At 41.0% G+C, this 22,456-nt stretch overlaps 1 protein-coding gene across 2 annotated transcripts in view; it reads left to right on the top strand.

Moving 5' to 3' along the window:
• LOC110403733 (amine oxidase [flavin-containing] A-like) overlaps positions 1-22,456 on the top strand; it is a 46,230-nt gene that overhangs the window by 4,389 nt on the left and 19,385 nt on the right. The window contains exons 2-5 of one of the 2 annotated variants that reach the window (XM_021407386.1): positions 9,197-9,291; positions 13,359-13,496; positions 20,755-20,859; positions 22,237-22,328. In XM_021407386.1, coding sequence (XP_021263061.1) covers positions 9,197-9,291; positions 13,359-13,496; positions 20,755-20,859; positions 22,237-22,328 — 430 coding nt within the window. Of the gene's footprint in view, positions 1-9,196; positions 9,292-9,465; positions 9,701-13,358; positions 13,497-20,754; positions 20,860-22,236; positions 22,329-22,456 lie in introns of those variants that run through there. The other variant, XM_021407396.1, reaches the window with a different exon arrangement.

The following is a 22,456-nucleotide window of genomic DNA, read 5'->3' as shown; positions in this document are numbered from 1 at the left end:
ATGAGGGAAATCAACCTTTTACACAGGTAGATAGTAATAGGATGAGGGGGAATGGTTTGAAACTAAAGGAGGGGAGATTTAGATTATATGTCAGGGGGAAGTTTTTTACTAAGGGAGGGGTGAGGTGCTGGCACAGGCTGCCCTGAAAGGCTGTGGATGCCCTGTCCTTGGAGGTGTTCAGGGCCACATTGGATGGGGCCCTGGGCAATCTGATCTAGTACTTGATCTAGAGATTGGAAACCCTGCCTGTGGCAGGGGGGTTGGAACCTGATGTTCCTTGAGGTCTCTTCCATCCCAAGCCATTCTATGATTTCTGTGATAAATAGTTCAAAATTGGGAAAAGAAGGATGGAAGCAGAATATCCCAACTTTTTCACTGGGAAGTTTGGAGTGTATTTACATGCCAGTCTCACTTTACACATGAAATTTAGACATTGGAAGCCCAGTTTACCAAACACATGGAGAATTAAGGCTGGTTATATACATAATGCAGTACAGATATGTCAGATAGGGACAAATATAGCCAAAAGCAGGCAAGTCAAAGGGAACTTGGATGCACAAATTTTGGAAAAATTTTCAGCACATTACATTACAAGAACAAAGCACAAGGGAAACACTGCCGTAATTGAAACTTGCACTGAGGATTGTCATTCTCTGACACAGATCATTTTTATTTGGAAATAAGAACTTGTTTGTTCCTAGCTAGAAACAAGGAGATCTCATGGCTGAAGAAAACAGATGCTTAGATTTGCCAGCCACACGCAGGAATCAGCAGTGTTTTCTGTTGCATTTATAGAGAAGTCCAAGGGCCACAAACTGTAGGGGAAGCTGAGATGTGAAAATGCTAGTAATTAGTCTTTATATTGAAATGAAGCATATGATATGCTATTAGGTTGGATTTATTTTCCCCTCCATGGAAGAATACTTTGGCATTTCCTACTCCGTGATTTGCAGTCGACAGCCCCACTACTTGAGCTACCTACGCGCTGGCTGTGGACTTGGAGTGAAATACTGAATAATGAGGAGATGCAGATTTTTCCTTTCTTGCTATACTGGCAGCACAATTTACGTTGTATACTGCTCAATTTGTTTTGACAGCATACCAACCTGCTGGTGGGTGGTGGTGTCAGATAAACTGTCAAACACACAGTTACTGGGAGAAGATAAAAATCAGTTGCACCTGTGTAAATCTGGAGTAGTTTTCTGTAGCTCTTTTTTCTAGCACTACCTCCAGAATTCATCCTGGAGGAATGGAATAGCTGCTTCCTAATACATGTCTGGTGTTTCTCTCTTTACATGTGCCCTGTGCTGGGCTCTGGCTACGTGATTCATTCCTGCTTTCTTTCTGTATGCAACAGAAAAGGCAGTAGTCAGTGATAATATTGTGATTTGGAGCTAGACATCCCTATAAGCTGTGCTTTTGGATGCAGGAGTAAATGTTGCGCAGAGCTCTCTGCTCCTCACGTACTGCTAGCAAGCTGAATGTCGTTAGGTGAAGAATTTACTGCAGGAACAGAACAACAAACCCCTTCCCCCTCATAAAAAACATTAAGGGCATTATGGACAATGCTTACAAATAAGCAAAAATGCCAATTTCCATTTGCCTCTTTCTCCATCATATGTTCTTATGTTTTGCTACCAAAGATACAAAATCTTATGACTGTGGGGCATGTTTGTTTTTCTGTGAAGACATGCCTTTGTGTTATGCTCACTGCAAGATATTTAGTATTGGCCAAAACATAGTTGGGATGTCAAATACGGAAGTATTAGAGAGTGATGAGGCCCTGGCACAGGCTGCCCAGAGAAGCTGTGGTGCCCCATCCCTGGAGGCGCTCAAGGCCAGGTTGGATGGGGCCCTGGGCAGCCTGAACTGGTGGGAGGCAGCCCTGCCCATGGCAGGGGTTGGGTCTGCGTGGGCTTTGAGGTCCCTTCCAGCCCAAACCATTCTGTGGTTATATGATTCTATTTTCTTCATCTTTCATCACATTCTTCATGTGGTTTGCTGTGGTAAATGCATCATTTATAAACTTCACCTAACCCAGATGGTAACCTAAGTCATCCCATCTGGTTCTGTTACTGAATGAAGCATGTGCTCCTTTGGTTTCTGGCAAAAATATGAAAGAAAATAGTATATACAGCAGTGTGATTCATTGATTAGCAAATTCAGACTTCCTGGAAGCATGCTATAAATCTATGGCTTGTTCTTGGGAAGCAGGTTTTGCACCACACCCCAGGCTTAGCAGCAAGTTGTTGAAAGGTGGCAAAGAATATTCCTGTTAGCTCAGTTGTTCCACAGTCTTAAGAGCATTATTTACTCCGACAAACAAAAATCAAAAATATTATAAATAATATAAAAAATATCTAAATATTGTAGCATAATGAGAACAGGGATGGGACAGGCATTATGCCCCTCCCAGGAATACCAGTGCTGATGTTTTCAATATCTGTGGTAATTATATCAATCATGGATTTGCAGAAATATTTTTTTGCACAGATTTATTTACCTGACAATCACTGTTTAACTGATAGAAAGTTATTCTGCCTGCTCAAAGTAAAAAAAAAAATAAAAATAAAAAATGTGCATAGGCACCTTAGATGTTTCCATAAACTACTTGGTAATCAAACTGCCAACATTTTCACATGTAAGGAGAAGGAGAATGCTCTGTTTTGAACTCCATGCTAGTTAACTTTTTTTCTGCCTCTATTTTTGGGGCATAGAGGAAGTTATAGTGGGGAGAGATGTTTACTGCAGCCAGATTTTGACTTGAAAATTGCAGTGGGTATGTATGTAGGAGTGGAATCATCCTCCAAATACAATTCCCTCTTCTTCATGTACACTGTGTTTCTGTTAACATTGTCCATGAGAAACTGTCTTTGTACCATCCAGGACACAGTTCGCATCTGTTTAAAGTGTTTGGACAGTAGTGCCGTTGAAACTAATGAGAGTGGCTTGCTCTTATTTAAGCGGTATACTCTGTGACAGAAAACATTTGTTCTTTTATGGTGGAAATCTTAGGTGAATCAACTGGATTATGTTTGATGGAGGTAGAGGGGGAGACTTGATATATATGAAAATCTTTTATCTGAGAATGACAAAATACATAAATGCACCCTCATCCCCAGTACCAAATACACTACAACAGGGATAATGAAAAAGCTCACTGAAAGGCCAAATGCAGTCTCCAACAAACAGGAAGCTAGTGGGGGCATTCTGGTGTTAGACAACACAGAAAGGAGAAATGAATATAGGCATGTGATCAGCGCTGTGTATTCTTGCTGTTCTGTGCAAACTTAAGGGAGTGTAATTTAATTAATAAGGTCTTTTACTCAATTTCAGTGGCGATGTCAGATCTCGCAGACTCAGTATGGAAACAGTGCCTTCATTATCAGCCTTCTCTGTGTTGTTGTCCATTAGTGATTTCTCTGGAGTCAGCCTGATGCAACTGAGTACATTTTTGCCTGTGTTTTAAAACTCAAGGCGTACCAAAAAAATTCAATGAAAGCAAAGTCTTGTGGGGAAGAAGGAGAATAAAGAGAAAGGAAGGGAGATTTTACTCTGTAGTCATGATAGAAATGTTTTGCATCTCTTACTGGCAGGTTCGTCTTTACTTGGCAAAGTGGCTTTGGGTTGAATAGTGAGAAATAATTCTAAGGTGACTGTTGCCAGATTTAATTACTCAATTGTATCTTGAAAAAATTAGGCTTTCCATCAGTGGAACAGAAAAAATAATCTGAAAAAAAAAAACCTAACATGCTAGCATGCTGTTACAGTGGAACTTTAATGAGGATGTATTGACAATTGCCTTACTTTACTGATGTGTATTAGAATAATGAGCAAAAAGGTCTAAAAATTATTCCACTGTTAAGATCAGGAAAATGTTGAGACTTTCCATAATGTTTTTGTTCTTAAATTATTCAATTAAAGCTTGCTGGAACACCACAACAATGAGCTTGTAGCCTTTCACAGAAGGTAATGATCTCACTTCATGTATAGAAGGGTAGATGAACAAGGATTTCAAGAAGGACTGTTGTATTAAGTTGGTTTTGGTAAACTTTCACCCCATCACTGGTTGCATAAAACGCAAATACACTGTGTATAAGAAACTAGCAAATAAACAATACATTCAGAAAAACAGCAGACAGATGCCTTTTCCATGGTAACAGTTAATTTTCTCTATGTTTTGTAGTGTTTGATGTGACGCATAGTTTGGCCTCAGTTAGGAAGGTTAAAAGACCCTGAAAAATAAAGCTTCTCTAATGCATTGAAATGCCTCATTATACTTACCAGTACTTTTCAGACTTCATGCACATAGCACAACCTTTTTCACCAGGTATATGAGTGTTTGGAGGCAATGTAAGAGTTTTGCAAAGTTGTACTGTAGTAACCTCTCAGTCACACTGGCTGCATCTAACCCAGGTAGAGCTCATGGTGAGAGGGCATGACTTGTAATTGGGAAGACGGTGCCTGGTGTGAGACGTGCAGCTGTGCCTTGCAGGATATTTGTGACAGAGCGGAGTACCCACAGCTCCTATTGGGGTCAGCCTCTTCTTCCAGGTAACAGCAGTAGGACAAAAGGTGCCTTAAGTTGCACCACAGGAGATTCAGGTTGGATATTTGGAACCATTTCTTCTCAGAAAGAGCAGTGAGGCAGTGGCACAGGCTGCCCAGGGAGGTGGTGGAGTCACTGTTCCTGGAGGTGTTCAAGAGCCGTGTGGATGTGGCACTGAGGGACGTGGTCAGTGGGCATGGTGTGATGGGCTGGTGGTTGGACTTGATGGTTTTAGTGGTCTTTTCCAACCTTAATGATTCTGAGATTCTATCTATTCTATTCATACATAGTGCATGTGAGCTGGTCTTCAGTTTAAATATCTAATTGTTACCCAGATGATGCAAGTTATCTGAAGAAAAGGGAGGGGGATCCAAAACTTTTAGAATTGGTGTTGTGATAGTCAGAACTGTTCTCTGCCTGGCTTGGTGATGTTTTCATGATTTCAGATTGCCACCACTTCCTTTCATTGTGGATGCTGCCCTCATATATTTTGCAAATGCTCAACATCCTTGTTGTTAGAAGTGCTGTCTCTAGGACAGGCGCTGGTAATTTTTGCCTCCTATCACGTCACATCAGGAAATCTGTTTGATGAACTGGATTTATAGAGTGCATATTTTGAAAAATAGAATTACTCTTCTGTACCATACTATCATGTTTCCAATAAAGTAACATGTTTTTATGATTGTTTTTTAATCTCTCACCATTTGTGTTACAAAACTCTGTCTGTTTAGATGCCCTGTATTAATCCTTATACTGAGGCAACTTGGAATTATTCTCATTAATGTTTCTCATATAAATGCTTCCTTATTTCATAGGGAAGCACTTTCCATGTTACATGGCTCTGGTGGGAGTCAAGCTGAGTTCTCTTAAGTCCCAGCCTTGGACTCTGTCTGTAGGGCTGAACTTTTCTCTCCCATGAGGTGCAGGCATTCTGTGTAGTATTCCCATAGAATCTTTTTCCTTATATCTAACCTAAATCTGCCCTCTTTAAGCTTGAATCTATCTTAGCTTTTTCCATTTAGCTTTATATAGCTTTTTCTATCACAACAGATCCTGCTAAAGAGTCTGTCCCCTTCTTATCCCTTTAAATATTGAAAGGCTGATTTTCCATCAGTCTATATAACAAAATCCAATATTGTTCTCTGTTTCATCCGTGGCATATGCCCGATAGTCTGCAGACTGGCATAAAATCATCTTAAATTCTTCTTTTTCTTCTTTTTTTTAACTGTATCCAGTGTTTTGATGCATTTGAAACCACTTTGCTTGATAGCATTATGACAATTTTCTGAAATGAAAGCAGCAGCAGTATGATCTGTGACCGCAGCAATTCTGGGCCCTTAACATCCTGCAGAATCAATTGCAGAAGAGCTTTCTTGTATGGTGTCTTCAGACACAGGGAGGCTGGTATGAGATTGCCATAGAAACCCTTGTGGAGGACGTATAAGTCATCCAGCTTTGTTTATTCTGATCTAATAACAAGTGAATTTCTTCAGCCAGATACTTCAAATGAGGCGTAGTGTTGGCAGGCTCTCTTCATCTTTCTGAGGCAGATAGTATTTTGAACTCATAAAGTGTATGGAAGGAGCATGGCCAGGGATTTAGGGTCTGTTGCAGCTTTATCTCTAGGCCAAAATCAGAGGCTGTGGAGGAGTCATCCAGCACAATGTCACTCATGGAAGCCATGATGATGATGGGAGGAATCACAGGGTGAGGAAAATGCCTCCAAGTGCAGTGTGGTGAAAGGCTGTGAAACAGTGCCCGCTGCAGTCACAGGAAGGGCCCTACACGTGCTCATCAGGGCATAGGTCTGCAGCTTAGGAAGGAGAAGGCACTCAGGTGTCAGTGTCAGTGCTGTGTCTTGCTACTGTTGTACAGGCATACACAGAAGTGTATCGTGAAATGTCTTGCTTGAGTCCCGGCTGTCGCCTGGGAGGTCATAGCCCACTGCTTGGCATGGCCTGGTGTGCCGTGCTTGCAGGACTAGTTGGATATTGTCTCTGGTTTCAGAGCAGTATGTGGTGAGAGGGCACAGCAATCTGTTTTGAGGCTAATTAGCCCACGTCTCAAAAGCATGAAGGCTTTGTGACCTATGGGATGGTTAAGACATGCATGTGGAAGCACCTCTGTGTAGTATACTTCACTTCAAACCAGAAAGGAGCTGAAGAGTTGAGTTCAGTAGCGACGTGTAGATATTCATTGCATGTGAGTGTTCTTGCTAGTCCTCCATTCTCAACGGAAACTGTATCTGTGCTTCAAACAAACAAATGCACAGTAACAATCTTCAGTCAGCATACTTTCTTTGTTGTCTCTCCAGCCTCTATCCCTGCCTGCCTTTTTTGCTGGTTTTATCCTGTTAAGAGAACAGAACTATTTCAATCTGTGATTGCTCTATTTATTTATTTATTTATTTATTTTCTGCATAAATATACATATTTTTATATTTGACCTTTTGAGTCTGATCTTCAGCTTTTAATCTTAGGGAGATAAAACTATCACCACCTCTGCTTATGCTGTGTCATTGGCCTTTCAAGTTTCATAAACCTGAATTTACAAATTGGCACTGTTTTTAATTCTCAGTCAGGCTTTCTGCCAACTGCCATTAAGTTATCACTGTCCTGGTGTATCACTTGCCCTTTCCGAGTCTCCACAGCTCTGAAGCCGTTTTTTTTGTTTTTGTTTTGGTGGGGTTTTTTTGTTTTTGTTTTTTTGCATCAGTCTGCAGTGACTCTTGGGTTAACAATAATGAATCTAAAAATCTGTTTAGCTGGAGTGCAAGATTAACAAACAAGCAGGATAGAGAACCTCAGACATACTACCGCGTGTTCTCCATCCTTTAGCTGCCTTCCTTTATTAGGACACATCATATAATTAAGGTATGAACCAACAATAAAGTTAACTTCCAACCTAATTCAGCGGAACCTTTATTCTTCCTAAAAAGCTGTAGCATGGTTATAGCTGTTGTATACAGTATGAAATAACAGATAAGGTTGTCAGTCTTTGATACTAATGAGGTTGTTTGCATACAATAATTTTTTCATACCCAGACCAGATTTTCTGCCACTTCATGTTCCTATGCATATTTTCAAAAAACATATCTATCCAGTATCTATGCATCTAATATATATATAGACTTTCTTGTAAAAGAATTACCATTTGTGCCTGAGTGTCCAGTTTATAAAGAATATATAAATTCAACTTTCCATTTTGTGTATTTAGGAAATCCGCATTTTTGTGACAGCAACCAATGCGAATTTTTGAAAAATCATTCTTCCAAATATAAAAAATATTTATTTATAAGAAAATGCTGCAGTTTGTTTTTCTGACACTGAAGACTTATGTTGTCTATGTTTATGCTGAGGATGAGAATACTATCAGCAAAAGGACTTTAGAATGAACAATAACTATAATTAACTACATTAACAGATCTTCTAAAACAGATCTGTAGTCCCTCATGCAGGAAAAACTATTGAAAGAAATTATATCAGTTTATAAGATGTTCACTCCTACTGAGAAATTTTTTGTCAGTGTAAGACATTTGAACTTCCTCTCTTCTTGTTTCCAGTAAATACTGTCCCACTACCATATTAAAAGATCACATACACAGAAGTTTATGGGCTGTTCTATATTGCCCTCAGAATAAATGAGTACACTTGACGCTGCTCAGAACTTTAGAATGATTCCTCTCATCTGATGTTTTTAGACTTGCATTCTTTGTGGGCTCACAAACAGTTGCTTTTAATCAAATTTTGAAGTAGTATAATAAACATGAATATAATATTATTATTCCTTACTACAGGGTATCGTAGAAGTTCTGATCAATAAGTCTGGCTTTTGTATACGTAAGGAGGGGAAACAACTCCTGAGGAACAATGCTTCAGTGCCAAATTGCCCTGCAGGACAATGGGATAATCTGATTTCAGAAGCTCATGGTTGCTTTCAACAATTTCATTTCTCATTTGTAAAAAGTGAGGAGGACTTCTGTCCTATTAAATTTTTGGTTTTCTGAAGTGCATCCATCACAAAATCCCGTAATTAGATAATTTTTGCTGAGACGGTAATTCCTTTTATAAAGTATTTACATACAGGCTATTTAATTGCCATGATCAAACTCTGTTTTTAAAATTAATCCTGACAGTGAAGCAGACTTACTTTCTTTATATATGGGTGAGGACAATGGACAGCAGTAGAGTGGAGGGTTGGGTGGGATAAGAAATTGAAAATGTACTTTGCTGGAACATATCTTTTTAGTCTACTATTATTCCTATCACTTCAGCCATGCAAGCCCCACATGGTGGGCTCCCCCTTTCTATGCACTGCATGAAAGAAAAATGAGATGCATGCCCACAATAACAGAGATTTTACTTTCTTTAAAAAGCCAAAAATGTTAACCCAGAGGAGGCAACTTAAATCTGTGGAATGTTGTTTATGCAGTTGCTTATAATATGTAACTAAGCAGCAGTCATGTGATTTCTGTGATAAGATACTGTGCAAAGTTTCAGAATTGTTGCAGGAATCTTTGAAAACATTATTATAGTTTCTGACCATGAAGCTTTGATTCAGTTTTTGACCATTGTATTTGATTGTTGCCACTTGGTTTAGTGCATGTTATCTCTCTTTTTTTTGTTTTGTTTTGTTTTTTTTTTGTAGGCTTGTCAGCTGCTAAGTTGCTGTATGAGTCTGGGCTCAATGTGGTGGTTCTTGAGGCCCGGGACAGAGTTGGAGGAAGGACATTCACCATCAGGGTAGGTGCCTCCTGAAATTCCTGACTCTCTCACTTGTGCTGGTCTATGGTACTGCAAATGGTACTCACACCTGTCTTCCAGAAGAGCAAGAAAGGGGACCCAGGGAACTACAGGCCTCAAGCTGCAACTCAATCCATGGGATGGTGATAGAGCAATTGGTCCTGGAAACCATTTCCAGCCATGTGGAGTTAGCAGTCTGCATGGATTCATCAAGGGGAAGTCATACCTGATAATTTACAATAAAACGACTGGCATGATAAACAGCGACAGAGCAGTGGATACTGTCTGCCTGGACCTCAGTAATTCAGCAGTGTCTCCCATAACATCCTCATAGCGAAACTATGAAGTATGGGGTGGTTGAGCAGATAGCACAATCGATTGACGACTACCTAAATGGCAGGGCCCAAAGGTTGGTGATCACTTTTATGAAGTGTGGAGGGAGACATGTACCTAATGGTGTATCTCAGGGGTCCAATCCTGTTCAACGTATTCATTAATGTTGCTAGAAACATTTAGATTGGAAAAGACCCGTAAGATCATAAAGTCCAACCATCACTTAACACTAATTCCTGTCCCCCAGCACCACGTCTATGCATCTCTTAAATACCTCCAAGGATGGCAGCTCTACCACTTCCCTGGACTGCCTGTTCCTGTACCAAACCATCCTTTCCGTGAAGAAATTCTTCCTGATATCCAATCTGAACTTCTTGTAGCAGAGCTTGAGGTTACTTCCTTGTTTCCTATTTCCTATTCCTATTGTTACTTTAGAAAAGAGATGAACTCTCACATTGCTACACACTCCTATCAAGTGGTTGTAGAGAGCAATGAGGTCTCCTCTCAGCCTCCTTTTCCCCAGACTAAACAGCTGCTGCTCCTTCAGCTGCTCCTCATATGTCTTGCTTTCCTGTCCCTTCACCAGCTCTCCTGAACACGTTTCAGTGACTCAGTATCTTTTTAATAGCGAGGAGCCTAAAACTGAACACTGTAGTTGAGGTGCTGTCAACATCCACGTCATGATCTGAATGGTGGGGTAAAGTGTATCCTCAACAAGTTGACTGATGATACAAAAGTGAGAGAAGTTGTTGGTACACCTGAGAGTTATACTGCCATCCACAGGGACCTGGACAGGCTGGAAGAATGGGCTGATGGGAACCTCATGAAGTTCAGCGAGGGGAAGTTCAAAGTCCTGTACTTGAAGAGGAACAACCCTAGGCATGAGCTCATGCTAGGGGGCACCCAGCTGGAAAGGAGCTCGGCAAAGAAGGACCTGTGAGATTCTGGTGTACACCAAGTTGAATGTGAGCCAGCAATGTGCTGCAAAGAAATCTCATGTTTTTTGGAGGTGTTGCATTAGGCAAAGTACTGGCAGCAGGTGAGGGAGGTGATCCTTCCCCTCTACTCAGCACTAGTGAGGCTTCATTTGGAGGACTGTGTCCAGTTCTGGGATCCCAGTTCAAGAGAGACAGGAACATGGAATCATAGAAACCTGTGATTTGACTGCGAAGGAATCTTTAAAGATTATCTGCTCCAAGCTGCAAGCCCATACTGCTATCTCATATCTAGTTTTTCATCCATGAGTATCCTGAAGTCCTTCTTCATGTGGCTGCTCTCCATCCATCCTTCCCCTAGTCTGTACTGATACCAGGGGTGGCCCTGATCCAGATATAGGACATCACACTTGGCCTTGTTGAATTTCACAGGTCTCATATAGATTCTTTTCTCAATCCTATCCAGGTCCCTTTGGAGGGCATCTCTTATTTCTGTCATATCAGCTGCATCACGCAGCTTTGTGTTGTCGGCAAACTTGCTGAGGATTCACTCAATCCTATCATTTATGTTTTTAATAAAGATATTAAATAGTACAAGTCCCAGTATCAAACACACTGGAGAGAATCCAACAAAGGGCCGCCACTAAGATAATGAAGGAACTTGAGCATTCTCCTATGAGGAAAGGCAGAGAGAGCTTAGACTGTTTGGCCTGGAGAAGAAAAGGCTCAGGGGAGGACTTTATCAATGTCTATAAATACCCAAAAGAAAGATGAAAAGAGGACAGAGCCAGGTTCTTTTCAGTGGTGCCCAGTGACAGGACAAGAGGCAATAGGCATAAGCTGCACAAAGAGGAGGTGCCATTTGAATATCAGGAAACACTTTTTTTTTTTCCTCTAAGGTTGACTGAGCACTGGCACAGGTTGCCCAGAGAGGTTTTCTTCCTTGGTGATACTCAAAAGTAGTCTGAGCATGGTCTTGGGCAAGCAGCTCTAGGTGGCCCTGCTTGAACACAAGTTGCATAATAATATATGCCAGTGGGCTCCTCTAACAGGAGGCACTTCAAAATTGATCCAGAAGTGACTCTGGAAGTCATGAAATGGAATTTGGATTCCTAAGAACCTTATGTATGTAGTGCCATATTAGCTGAACTGTGAAACCTTGCGTGGCCACTGGTTGTAGGTTTTCTGTACGTGCACTGAAGTGTTGGATACCTTGGGCTGTCTAAAAAGGTGTTAATCATCTTTATTAAGGTAATTGAATTCCACCCACATTGTCCATATCCTTGGTCCACGGCAGGATCTGTTCTGCATGTAACTAGCAACAGGACAAGAGAGAACAGCCTCAAGTTGCACCAGGAGAGGTTTAGGTGGCATATTAGGAAGAATTTCTATTCAGAAGGAGTGATGAGGCAGTGGCACAGGCTGCCCAGGGAGATGGTGGAATCACTGTCCCTGGCGCTGTTTGAGGAAAGGGTTTAGATACAGTACTTAGGGACATGGTTTAGTGGGCAATATTGATGGTAGGTGGATGGTTGGACTAGATGATCTTAGTGGTCTTTTCCAATCTCAATGACTCTATGATTATAGAGAGAAAACATCATCTGAGTCTGTGAATGTCAAAATATTTCTCCCATTCCCCTCTTGCTTTGCAAACTGTAGCAGGCATAATAGCTATGTAGGAAGCAGCCTGAGCAGGGCCAGACATCACTACAGCACAGGCATATGTTTTAGCCTTGCTTAACATTATCCTGCTTTTAAAAATTGATGGCATCTTGGTTGCCATTAAAAAGAAAATGAAAGAAACGGTGAGTCACCTGAGGCACAGGATAACGTAATACAGACGTTACCTCTGCCTCACAGCCTAAAAATGGGAGAGATTTAAATACGGTCAGATGCCATTGCTTGGGAACCAGAGGTAAACAGTGGTGTTTCATCTACAATGGTTTCTACTGAAACACCACTGTTTACCTCTGGTTCCCAAGCAATGGCATCTGACCGTATTTAAATCTCTCCCATTTTTAGGCTGCAGATGAAACATAAACAGCATCCCTCTGCGATACTGAAAATGCCTGGCATAAAATGCTCGCTATAAGCAGTGTTAAAAACTTAACTGTCCTAAGTGTTACTGCCTTGAGAAATCAGCCTGCTTGTAACAGCACGTATCCCAAACTTTTTGCTTTCTGCCCACTTCCCAAGTGAGCGTGATGCTGGTCTGAGTGTTGTGTGCAGGGGGCCTTTGCTGGCCGGCATGGCTAGAGGCCGCTAGCCCAGGTGCAAGTGGGGTAGATCCACAGTGTGCTGTGCTGCAAAGGAGCTTACGTCCTTTGAATACTGCAGTGCAGTGGTCAGCATCTACAGCATTAAATGTAAGCAGGTATCTGCAGAGAGAGGGGAAAAAAAAGCAACCCTGGTGCATGAGATAGTTTTGATTTGAGAAAGGTTTTGCAATGGCAAGTAAAGTATTGAGTTCTGAGAAACTGAGGTCAGATTTATAACCAAGGTATTTAGTTGGATATTTCTTTGTATTCTCATGCCTTTTGTGTAAATAAAAAGCCAATACTGAAAACTACAGTGAAATTTAAACGAGTTAAGCCTGTTGAATGTATGTGTGGAAATGACACATCTTTTTTGTGTCTGTTGTTACAGGGCTCAATATTGCCCATGTTAGTCAGTATGCCTTGTCTTCGCTTCATGTAGTTGCAGTGCTTTTCAGTATGGCATAATTCTTCCTGATAATAGGTATTTGTACTGAGGAGTTTCCTACCAAGCTTTTGATTCCTGTATTCTTTCTTTTGACAGAACAAGCATGTTAATTATGTAGATGTTGGTGGAGCATATGTGGGACCTACACAAAATCGTATTCTCCGGCTGGCAAAAGAGCTGGGTGTTGAGACCTATAAAGTGAATGTAGATGGCTATTTCATCCATTATAAGTGGGTAAGTATTACATCTTTCATGTTCAGATACTTAAAGATAACTTTGAATTTTTTAAACTACTGGCAATCATTCAATGGGTTTCATTTAAAGCTTGCTCTTGGGAATCCAATAAGCACCTGTTTGAAGTGTTGTTACCCTCCTTTAGCTTCTTGGCAGTTAGATCAATGATTCTTGTTTTCTTTTGAAAAGTCCTCAAAAAATTAGACATATGGCATTCTAAAATTTTGGGATACATTCAGCTCCTGATTACCTTTTCACACGTTCTCTAAATAATTGTTGCCTGAAAATTCTCGTTCTGAAATATAAACCCAGTTCAATACAGGGAAAAAAAATAATGATATTGGATAATATTAAATGATTATATTAAACAGCAGCATTACGGGACTAGCCTTGGAGTATTGTAATGTATTTGGCCCACTTATGTAGCTAGCTTCACGTGAGATGTCTCCCAGTCCAATAGAGTGGGATACATCTTACTTAAAATTGGATGTCTAGAAATTGTGCACTCACTGAGATTGTCTTGCTCATGGTGACGAACAGGCACCTCCAAGTCTCATCATAAACTTTGTGTCTGAAATGTGAGACAGAGTTCAAGTGACTTCTTCTGATTAGGTATGGCTAAATGGCTAAAGTGAACTGAAATTAAAACTATCTTCAGAGCAGTTTATCAGCTCTTGTCTTAGTTCTTTAGCCCACCAGTTTTTTACTCAGGTCCTACTCAGGATCAGTGCAGAGGGAGAGTGGTAGAGATAGGGACAAAGGGTAGGGTGCAAAGTGTCCATCTTCATAACAAATTACTTCACTTTCCATTATTTTTATTTCTTTTTTTTTAATATCCTTCTGTTTTGGTACTCCCCAGACATAGGCAGAACAAGGCTTGAAGCCTGTGTGAGGCAGAATTGACCTACTTGATAGAGGCAAGTCTATGCAGTGGATCCTTAACTGATTTAACTTTTTTTATCTTCCTGCTTTTTCTTCCTACTATTAGAACAATGAGCTCATGCTGGAAAGTTTAATGACCTAGTTCTGTAGTTTCTCCTTACTGGGGAGATTCATGCCATGCTCATAAAATAGTCACATCTTAAATAATTGTATAGTCACTCCAAAATACTCAAAAAATAAACTGAACCACCTGGTGTAAAGTTGACTTAGTTCTATGGCAAGAGAGATGGGCTGATTTTACCAGCTGTATGTTTGGCCCACTGTATTTAATTTAAGCACACACATGGAACTCTTCACTTCTTAAAAGGCACTTATCTTCTGTGTGTTAAATAAAGGACTCTAATAAGTTTCATGAATTTGAGTCCTTAATCCATTTTGACACTGAAGCTACAGCTTTTTCTGTCCCTTATTACATTATGCATGTCCTTTCTAATGACCAAGTAATTTTGTAAGTTTTCTTTGAAGTGGAATCGTGTTCCTAAGCAAGAGGTGGAATTATGAGCTGTTAGCTGGATCACAGGCTGTGGATCAATTCTAGATGGGCACTGTGGTTATGCCAAGCAAACCAAGGTTCCCAAGAGAGGCATAGCTGTTGGACAGGAGGACAGCAAAAAGACTCCGAGGTCTCCCCGTGTGGACAAACTTAAGCACTGAATAAATAATAATTATGCTTTTCCTCCAGTAGGTCTCATTTCTCCCACAACATCTTCCCATGAATTACAGGCTTTTGGGTTTCTTTTCTTTCCCTAAGACTTTTCACTGCTTTTTCTCCTTCCTCCTTCTTTGAGAACTCATGTAGTCACCATGTCCTTTGTTTCACGGATTTGTTGTCGAACCATCTCTACATCCCACTTCTGCTTGAAACTTTTTGAAAACAAACTGTGCGGTCCAAGCTGTTGGTTAGGTAGATGAGTGCTCGGTGATCTCAGGGCTTGTACTTTTTATCTATCATACATTGATGGTGAGTGTTCCTTATGGGGATTTGTGCTTTCCTGGCTGTAGGTGTACATCTCATATTCATCAGAGGTGCTTAGGGAACCCGAAGTAGTATTTCTTAGTTGGAAAAAAAAAAAAAGTGTTACCAAAGAAATGAATTGATATTAGAAGATATTGCCCCAGAAATTCAATATTAATCTAGAAGAGGGATGTGTTCAGCTTCTTGGATACTGCCAGCTGTGGGCCACCTGCCCTTCGAGTTTGAGGAGTCTGACTGAAGACTTTTCCCCTTGCATCTCATCTACTGTTTCTATCCCTTAATAACTGTGGAGGAGCATGGAGGCAGGGTCGGACAGGAAGGGCTCTTCCCAAGGGCCTATCTCTAGACTCTGTGATCCTGCAGTGGTTTTGTCAGAGGTGTGTTGAGGAGAGTTGTGTTGAGGAAAGGCCGAACATGTCTTTAGATGTAGTTCTGACAGTCATTTGTTCAATCATATGTAATCCCCATCATCCCCAGATGAAGAGATTTTTGGCCTTTTGTTTACCACGCTGTTCAGTTCAGTTAGGCTCCTTCTGCATGTTTCCAGGATACAGCTTGGGCTGGGTTAGGGAAAAGCAGGAAAGTGGTTTATCCAGAAGGGGAAGCTGCCAAGTGAAAGTGGATCCCCCAAGGGATTTCATGAGCTGCTCTGCTCTGGATGGAATTTTTCCAGTATGTTTGTGGAAAAATCCCACATGCTGGATGCTTTAGAAACTGTGTTGCTTGGTGTGGGCAGGTTTTCTTTGTAGTCATGGTTTATTTGAAAATCCAAACATGTAATTATAGCTTATCTTTTCTTTTATATATTCATTCTCTCTCTTCAGTTAGCATGGTAACATGAACTGCTTTGATATCAAACAGAAACTTGTTTGTATCCTGTCACTGGAAATCTGTAACTTCTGGGTGTAGGTTTTGTTGCCAGACTTTCTTTCCAGCCCGATTGCTCCATGGCTTTTCTCCCATAGTTTATGAAGAGCATTTTTGGGCTGAGAAAATGCAGATGCGCTGAGGTTCTCTCTTTCCAGAAGGGGCAGTTAGCTTTGCTTTTTTACAGAGGTCCTTGAAGGTTGGTGTGCTCCATTTTCATCTTTTAGCAGAAGACCTTAGAATGTAAAGGCATTCATGCTTTGGTGTAGTATTAACCTTCTCATATGACAGCAGTCCTCTAGTGCCTGACTGCAGCACTCAGCTCCACCTGACAGTAGTAAATAAGGACTGTTTTTGCTTATTTCTTTGCTTACCATTTTCAGAGCAAGGTAACATGTGACAAAAGATGAGCATTTTTTTATGCAGTGCTTCACATTCACCATCTAGTCCTCTCTTTCCTTCATCTAGCCTTAAGATTAAGAGATTAGCGCTGCTACAGGAGGTCTGTGCAGATCACTGTATATTTGCCGTCCAGGCATGGGAATCAAAGGCAGCCCCTGGTACTGCAGAGCTTGCTAGGTTAGACTTGCTGGAGGTATTTATCAGGGAGGGATGCACGCTAAAGGGCTTACACCATAAGGAGCTGCTGCTACAGCTGTGCATGGCCCAAGAGCAATAGGAGTTCTGTTCCTGGAGTACGAGAAATGTTCCATCTATGCTTCTAACATGTAGATGGTCTCAGTACAGGGGCAGGAGCCAGGTTTGCCTTCTACAAGCTGGCAAAAACCAAGGTACCTGTAGATGATAATTCTACATAACTTTATTTTTCAAAGTAATTTGATTTCTTCACTCCTTCATAAACATAAAGACACCATTGATGTTTAAATACTCTATTTATTTCATAGCTATCATCAAAGTAGTTAAGTCAAAAAGTTGTTAAGGTTGGAGAAGCTTGCTTAGATCATCTAGTCCAACCATCCACCTATCACCACCATGTCCGCTAAACAGTGTTCCTAAGCAAAATTGTCCATTCCTGGGGTGGTGTCACCCCATATTCCACACTATATTCCTGTAGCAATGGCTACAAGCTGCAGCATAATCCTGGGCAGAGAGAAGACAGATCCTGGGGAGCACAGCATCTTTCTGAGGCCTTCTTGCTAGTCATGGAACTACAGTGCCTGGGGATATAATTTCTTTGGGTTGATGTGGGATAACTAATCCAGGCAGGCAGCAGGATGCAAATCTGAGGTCTGCAGGAAAGTATTCAACATGCCAGGAAATGGAAAAAAAATTAGATAAACTCTGTGAGGCGATCAAGCAGCCCTGTGTGAGCATGGGAACAAAGCCAGGAGGCTGTTTGCCTTTCAGTTAAGAAAACAGTAGTTCCCAAAATAATCTACCCAGAACACTATAAACTTGTTTAAAAATGGACTGTTGCAAGATCTTGCCTGTTTTCACTGACCTTCTCTGTGTAGAGAAGGCCAGAGCTCCTTTGCCTAGCAGGGATCCGATATTAAAAAACAGTGAATAATTTACCAACCCCATGCCATATGGGCTGGATTAGTCCCTGCTATGGAGGAACTTCTGTGAACAAAGAGTTCTGGCTCTCTGTCTGGTGGGCAGTGGGAATTTCTCTCCTGGAACTTACAAGAATGGGGCTTTTGTCTAATTGATCTGACCAGTTATAGGTCCAGACTCCTGCACAAGGAGTTAGTGTCCCTGTGAACTGTTTCAGGCTCTTTAAATTCTATCTCTGCCCCTTCCAGGTCAGCTGGTATTGCATTTTTCTAGGTTTTCCTCCCCTTGTCTTGAATCTTACTACAGTTATGGGTTTTGCATGCTAAAGAGAGCAGAAAATAATGCTGATTTAGGCTGTATTTGTTGTCATTTGGCAGTTGTTAGTCCTTAGAGAGTTAAAGTACCCTTTTCCCATTGATCTTCCTGGGGTTCGCCATTGACCAAAGATGTGGGACTATTTTCAGATTGGTAAAATGGTAGTTCTTTTTTATTTTTTTTAAACAGCAGTTAAGTGAATATCCATTGTGATATACCAGTGGCCTAGACTGTAAGTTTTCTTGATCATCTCTCAATAGATCGTGGTCATGGTGATTTAAAGCTAGCATAGTGTTGGAAAATTTGGAGGAAGACGTGAGGCAAGCAGGCAGTGGGCAGGTTCTCTCTGCTCCAGCAATCACTCCATCTGCAGCCATTGGCATAGGTTTGGGAGTTTCTGAACCAGGAACTTTACATGGTCGAGTAAATGCTGGGAGCTGGAAAAGTTTTGGCACAAACCCCATTATAGAGTCACCTGGTGGTACTTTTCTTGTGCTGCTGTTTCAAGAAATGTAAAGGATATGTTTGACTGGAGAAAAAAAAAAAAAGAGGAAAGAAGCCTTAAAAATTATTTTTTTTAACTTTTTTTTAAAAGTAAGTGCTGCTTTTTTTTTTTTTTCTTTTTGAGTTATGGGAGCCAAGGACAGGACAAGTGTTTTCATGTTACACCACTCCATACAAACACTCTCTTGAAAAGCTGAGAAGAACGTCTTAGTTTACTGAGCAGTGAAAAACTGTGGGAAGTTTTTCAAACTGAAGAAAACAGCCCTGAACTGAGGGCATTTTTTTTCCCTTACTGTATCACCATGACAAGACTTCAGTAATAAGTCATCTTTACCTGTATGCATTGCTCTTCACCTCTGCTTAAGGTCAAAATTACTAGTTTTAAAGGACATAAAGGAAGACACATTGATGCCACCTGCATTCCTGAATGGCAATAAATAAACTCTGAAGGACTGCTATGTGATAATCTTTTGAAAAACAAAATGTTGTGCAATAAGAAGAAAATGGTTAGCGAAATATTACTGCTTTGCATAAGGATTACTGTGCTTGATACAGCATCAGTTTGTGGCAGTAGAAGCTGTAGCATGCAGTTGGCCACACTGAATACATTTTTTTGGTCCTTTTTTCTATGTCAGAACATGCAGTGAGGAATAGGCTGCCCAGAGAAGCTGTGGTGCCCCATCCCTGGAGGCGCTGAAGGCCAGGTTGGATGGGGCCCTGGGCAGCCGGAGGTGGTGGGGGGCAGCCCTGCTCACGGCAGGGGTTGGGGCTGGGTGGGCTTTATGTATGAATACTGCTCAGGGAAAAGTAAGGGCCAGTGTTGTGTGGAGGATTCCCCTGCTGGTAGTTTGTAGGAGCATTTTCTCTGTTCTGGCTGTGGCAGGAGTTTGTTTTGCTAGCACACACACAGCTGCAGAAGGTGGGAGCAACTTCCCCAACCAACTTTTACATACTCAGTCCTCCCCATGACTTGGTCCCCTGCCCAAGTACTCCTCTTTCCTCTGTTGTACCTGCTCTGAGGATGGCAAAATTTGACAAAAATGTGAGAGTTTGGCATTTCTTACTACTTTTCTCAAGTCTGAGATTCAGTATGCTCCCCAAGTTTCATCTTGAGCCATTTATTTTTGTTAAGATCTTTGCAAAGAAATGTTCTGAGAAATATCAGAAATCTGCACACAGTTATCAGTGGGGAAGACTTTGGTGGGTTGGCATGGCATGTGCATTGCACAAGAAACGTTACACACAGCATAGCACCATAGCTCCTACCTACCACAGTCCAGCATGCATCCTGCCATGTGACCTGTGCAAACTTTTGATCCACCTGAAAAAGCAAATATTTAAGAGTTCTGGTGAGACATTTGCTCTTAAGTTACATGGGAGATGGTTCAAAGCAATTTAATAAGAGAAAATGCTGCCTGCTCATCCAATCCTCTTTCAGATTAAAATTATCAGAAAGAACCAGCTGCTGTTAGATTGTTTTGCTTATCTTTCTATCAGAGAATTATCTGTAAATGTCTGCATTCCTGTTGCAACTACGTGTCTTGAGCATTGTAAGTCCTGATACCATTTTTGCAAGTGTGCACAGCTTTTCTTTCTTCAGCCTAAATCTTTCATTTTGGCAAAATAATTTTTTGGAGGGCAGTGTTTCTCTCTAGGCACTTGGAATAAGAAAGAGATATGTTTACTTTATAAAGGTGAGGTGTATGATAAAGGCACTTAGTATGAAAGTTGAAAATGCGTGCAGTTTTAAACCCGTACAAATTGTAGGATGCACATTCCAGCAGGCAGGTAAACATTAGATTTCTTGATATATGGTAATGAAGAATGCTTAGGAACAAAGAATATCATCTCCTTGTCCATTGCCTGAGTCTCCATAGCCCAGAATTTGACAGTCTGTCCAGGTCAAATTAAAAAACAGCAACTGTAAAATCAGCCCAGCTATCTTTTTGTCTTCATACTTAGCTTCATGCATTTAATTGTTAACACTTTTGTGCAGGGGAAAAAAAATCTTCAAAGTTCGGTCTTTGGGGCCAAAAGTTTGACCGTGTGATGACTTTGGGAATTCTGTGTTCTTGATTAATGCGGATAAGCTTTTTTGTGTTTCTATTGCTAATGGTGCTTATATTCTAATTTTAGGGAAAGTCACGTCAGTTTGTGAGTATTAACCCTCCAACATGGAATCCCTTCGTTTATCTGGATTACAATAACTTCTGGAGGACCATGGACAAGATGGGAAAAGAGGTAGGCTGCGTTAATTCCACCTGTTTTCTGTACTGCCTATGTTACCATAAGAACCCCTGCTATCCGTACAAGCTGGAGGATGAAAGGATGCAGCACAGCCCTGTCAAAAAGGACTTGGTAATACTGGTGGATGGCAAGCTGGACATGAGCCAGCAATGTGCCTTTGCAGCGCAGAAAGCCAGCCGTATCCTGGGCTGCATCCAAAGAGGCATGGGCAGCAGGGTGAGAGAGGTGATCCTGCCCCTCTGCTCTGTGCTGATGAGGCCTCACCTGGAGTACTGCATCCAGATGGGGAGTCCTCAGTACAGGAGAGACGTGGAGCTGTTGCAGTGTGTCCAGAGGAGGGCTGCAAAAATGATCCAAGGGATGGAATACCTCCTGTATGAGGGTAGGCTGAGAGAGCTGGGGCTGTTCAGCCTTGAGAAGAGAAGGCTCTGGGGAGACCTGACAGTGTCTTTTCAGTATCTGAAGGGGGACTGTAAGAAAGGAGGAGACAGACTTTTTAGCAGAGTTTGTTGTGATAGGACAAGAGGAAATTATTTGAAACTAAAAGAGGGGAGATTTAGACTGGATATAAGAAAAAAGTGTTTTATGATAAAGGTAGTGAAGCACTGGAAGAGGTTGCCCAGAGAGGTGGTGGATGCCCCATCCCTGGAGACACTCAAGGTCAGGGTGGATGGGGCTCTGAGCAACCTGATTGTGCTGTAGGTATCCCTGTTGACTGCAGGGGATTGTTACCAGGCGTCTTAAGGGTCCCTTCCAACTTAAACAGTTTTATGATTCTTTGAACTTACTGCTGTTACAGCAAAGTTCATTTAATTTGTACGTTATACTGTACATCTTTTTTGTAAAATAATATGTATTTTTAAAATATTAAAATGTACAATAGTGTCCTCATGTGTCATGGATTACTGATAAGAGTTTAACTGTGTAAACATGATTTAATAGTATCTAGGCATTTTTGATCTGTCTGTAGTTAACAGAGAGACATAAAGACTTTCAGATATCAGTCTTGTAACTCAGTGAAACTCTGATTGGAGATGGAATTTTTTTCCCTTTGCTTTTAGAGGAAACTAAGACAACTAAATTAGAATTCACACCTCACTTCTAGATCACTAAAGGCCAGGTGAGTCCCAACATAAGGATATAATTCATTAGTCAAGGTCAGATTTAGTTCTCATGGTACAATTCATACCCAAGGGTATGAATTATAGAAGCTACTTCACTCAGTGAACTTATTCCAAACTTACAGTAATGAACAGAGAACAAAAACAAATCTTGGCCAACATTTCAGTCAACTTTGTGCTACAAACTAGCTATGACCTTGCAGTGATATAGTACTGAATTATTTCTTGAATAATTTGCCTCTATCTTTAGATTCCTCCTGAAGCACCATGGGATGCTCCACATGCTGAAGAGTGGGACAAAATGACAATGAAAGAGCTGATAAATAAGATTTGTTGGACCAAGTAAGTAAATCTTCATTCTGAAATCAAGCCATAGAATGATAGTGGGTCCCTAGCAAATTCTGGAATACAGCTGCATGAAGCTTATTTGTGGAGGGTCTGCTCATGTTTCCTTTGACTTCAGATGGGGC

This window comes from Numida meleagris, chromosome 1, assembly GCF_002078875.1.
Source record: "Numida meleagris isolate 19003 breed g44 Domestic line chromosome 1, NumMel1.0, whole genome shotgun sequence".
Classification (NCBI taxonomy): domain Eukaryota; kingdom Metazoa; phylum Chordata; class Aves; order Galliformes; family Numididae; genus Numida; species Numida meleagris.
This window is presented reverse-complemented; position numbering and strand designations above follow the sequence as displayed.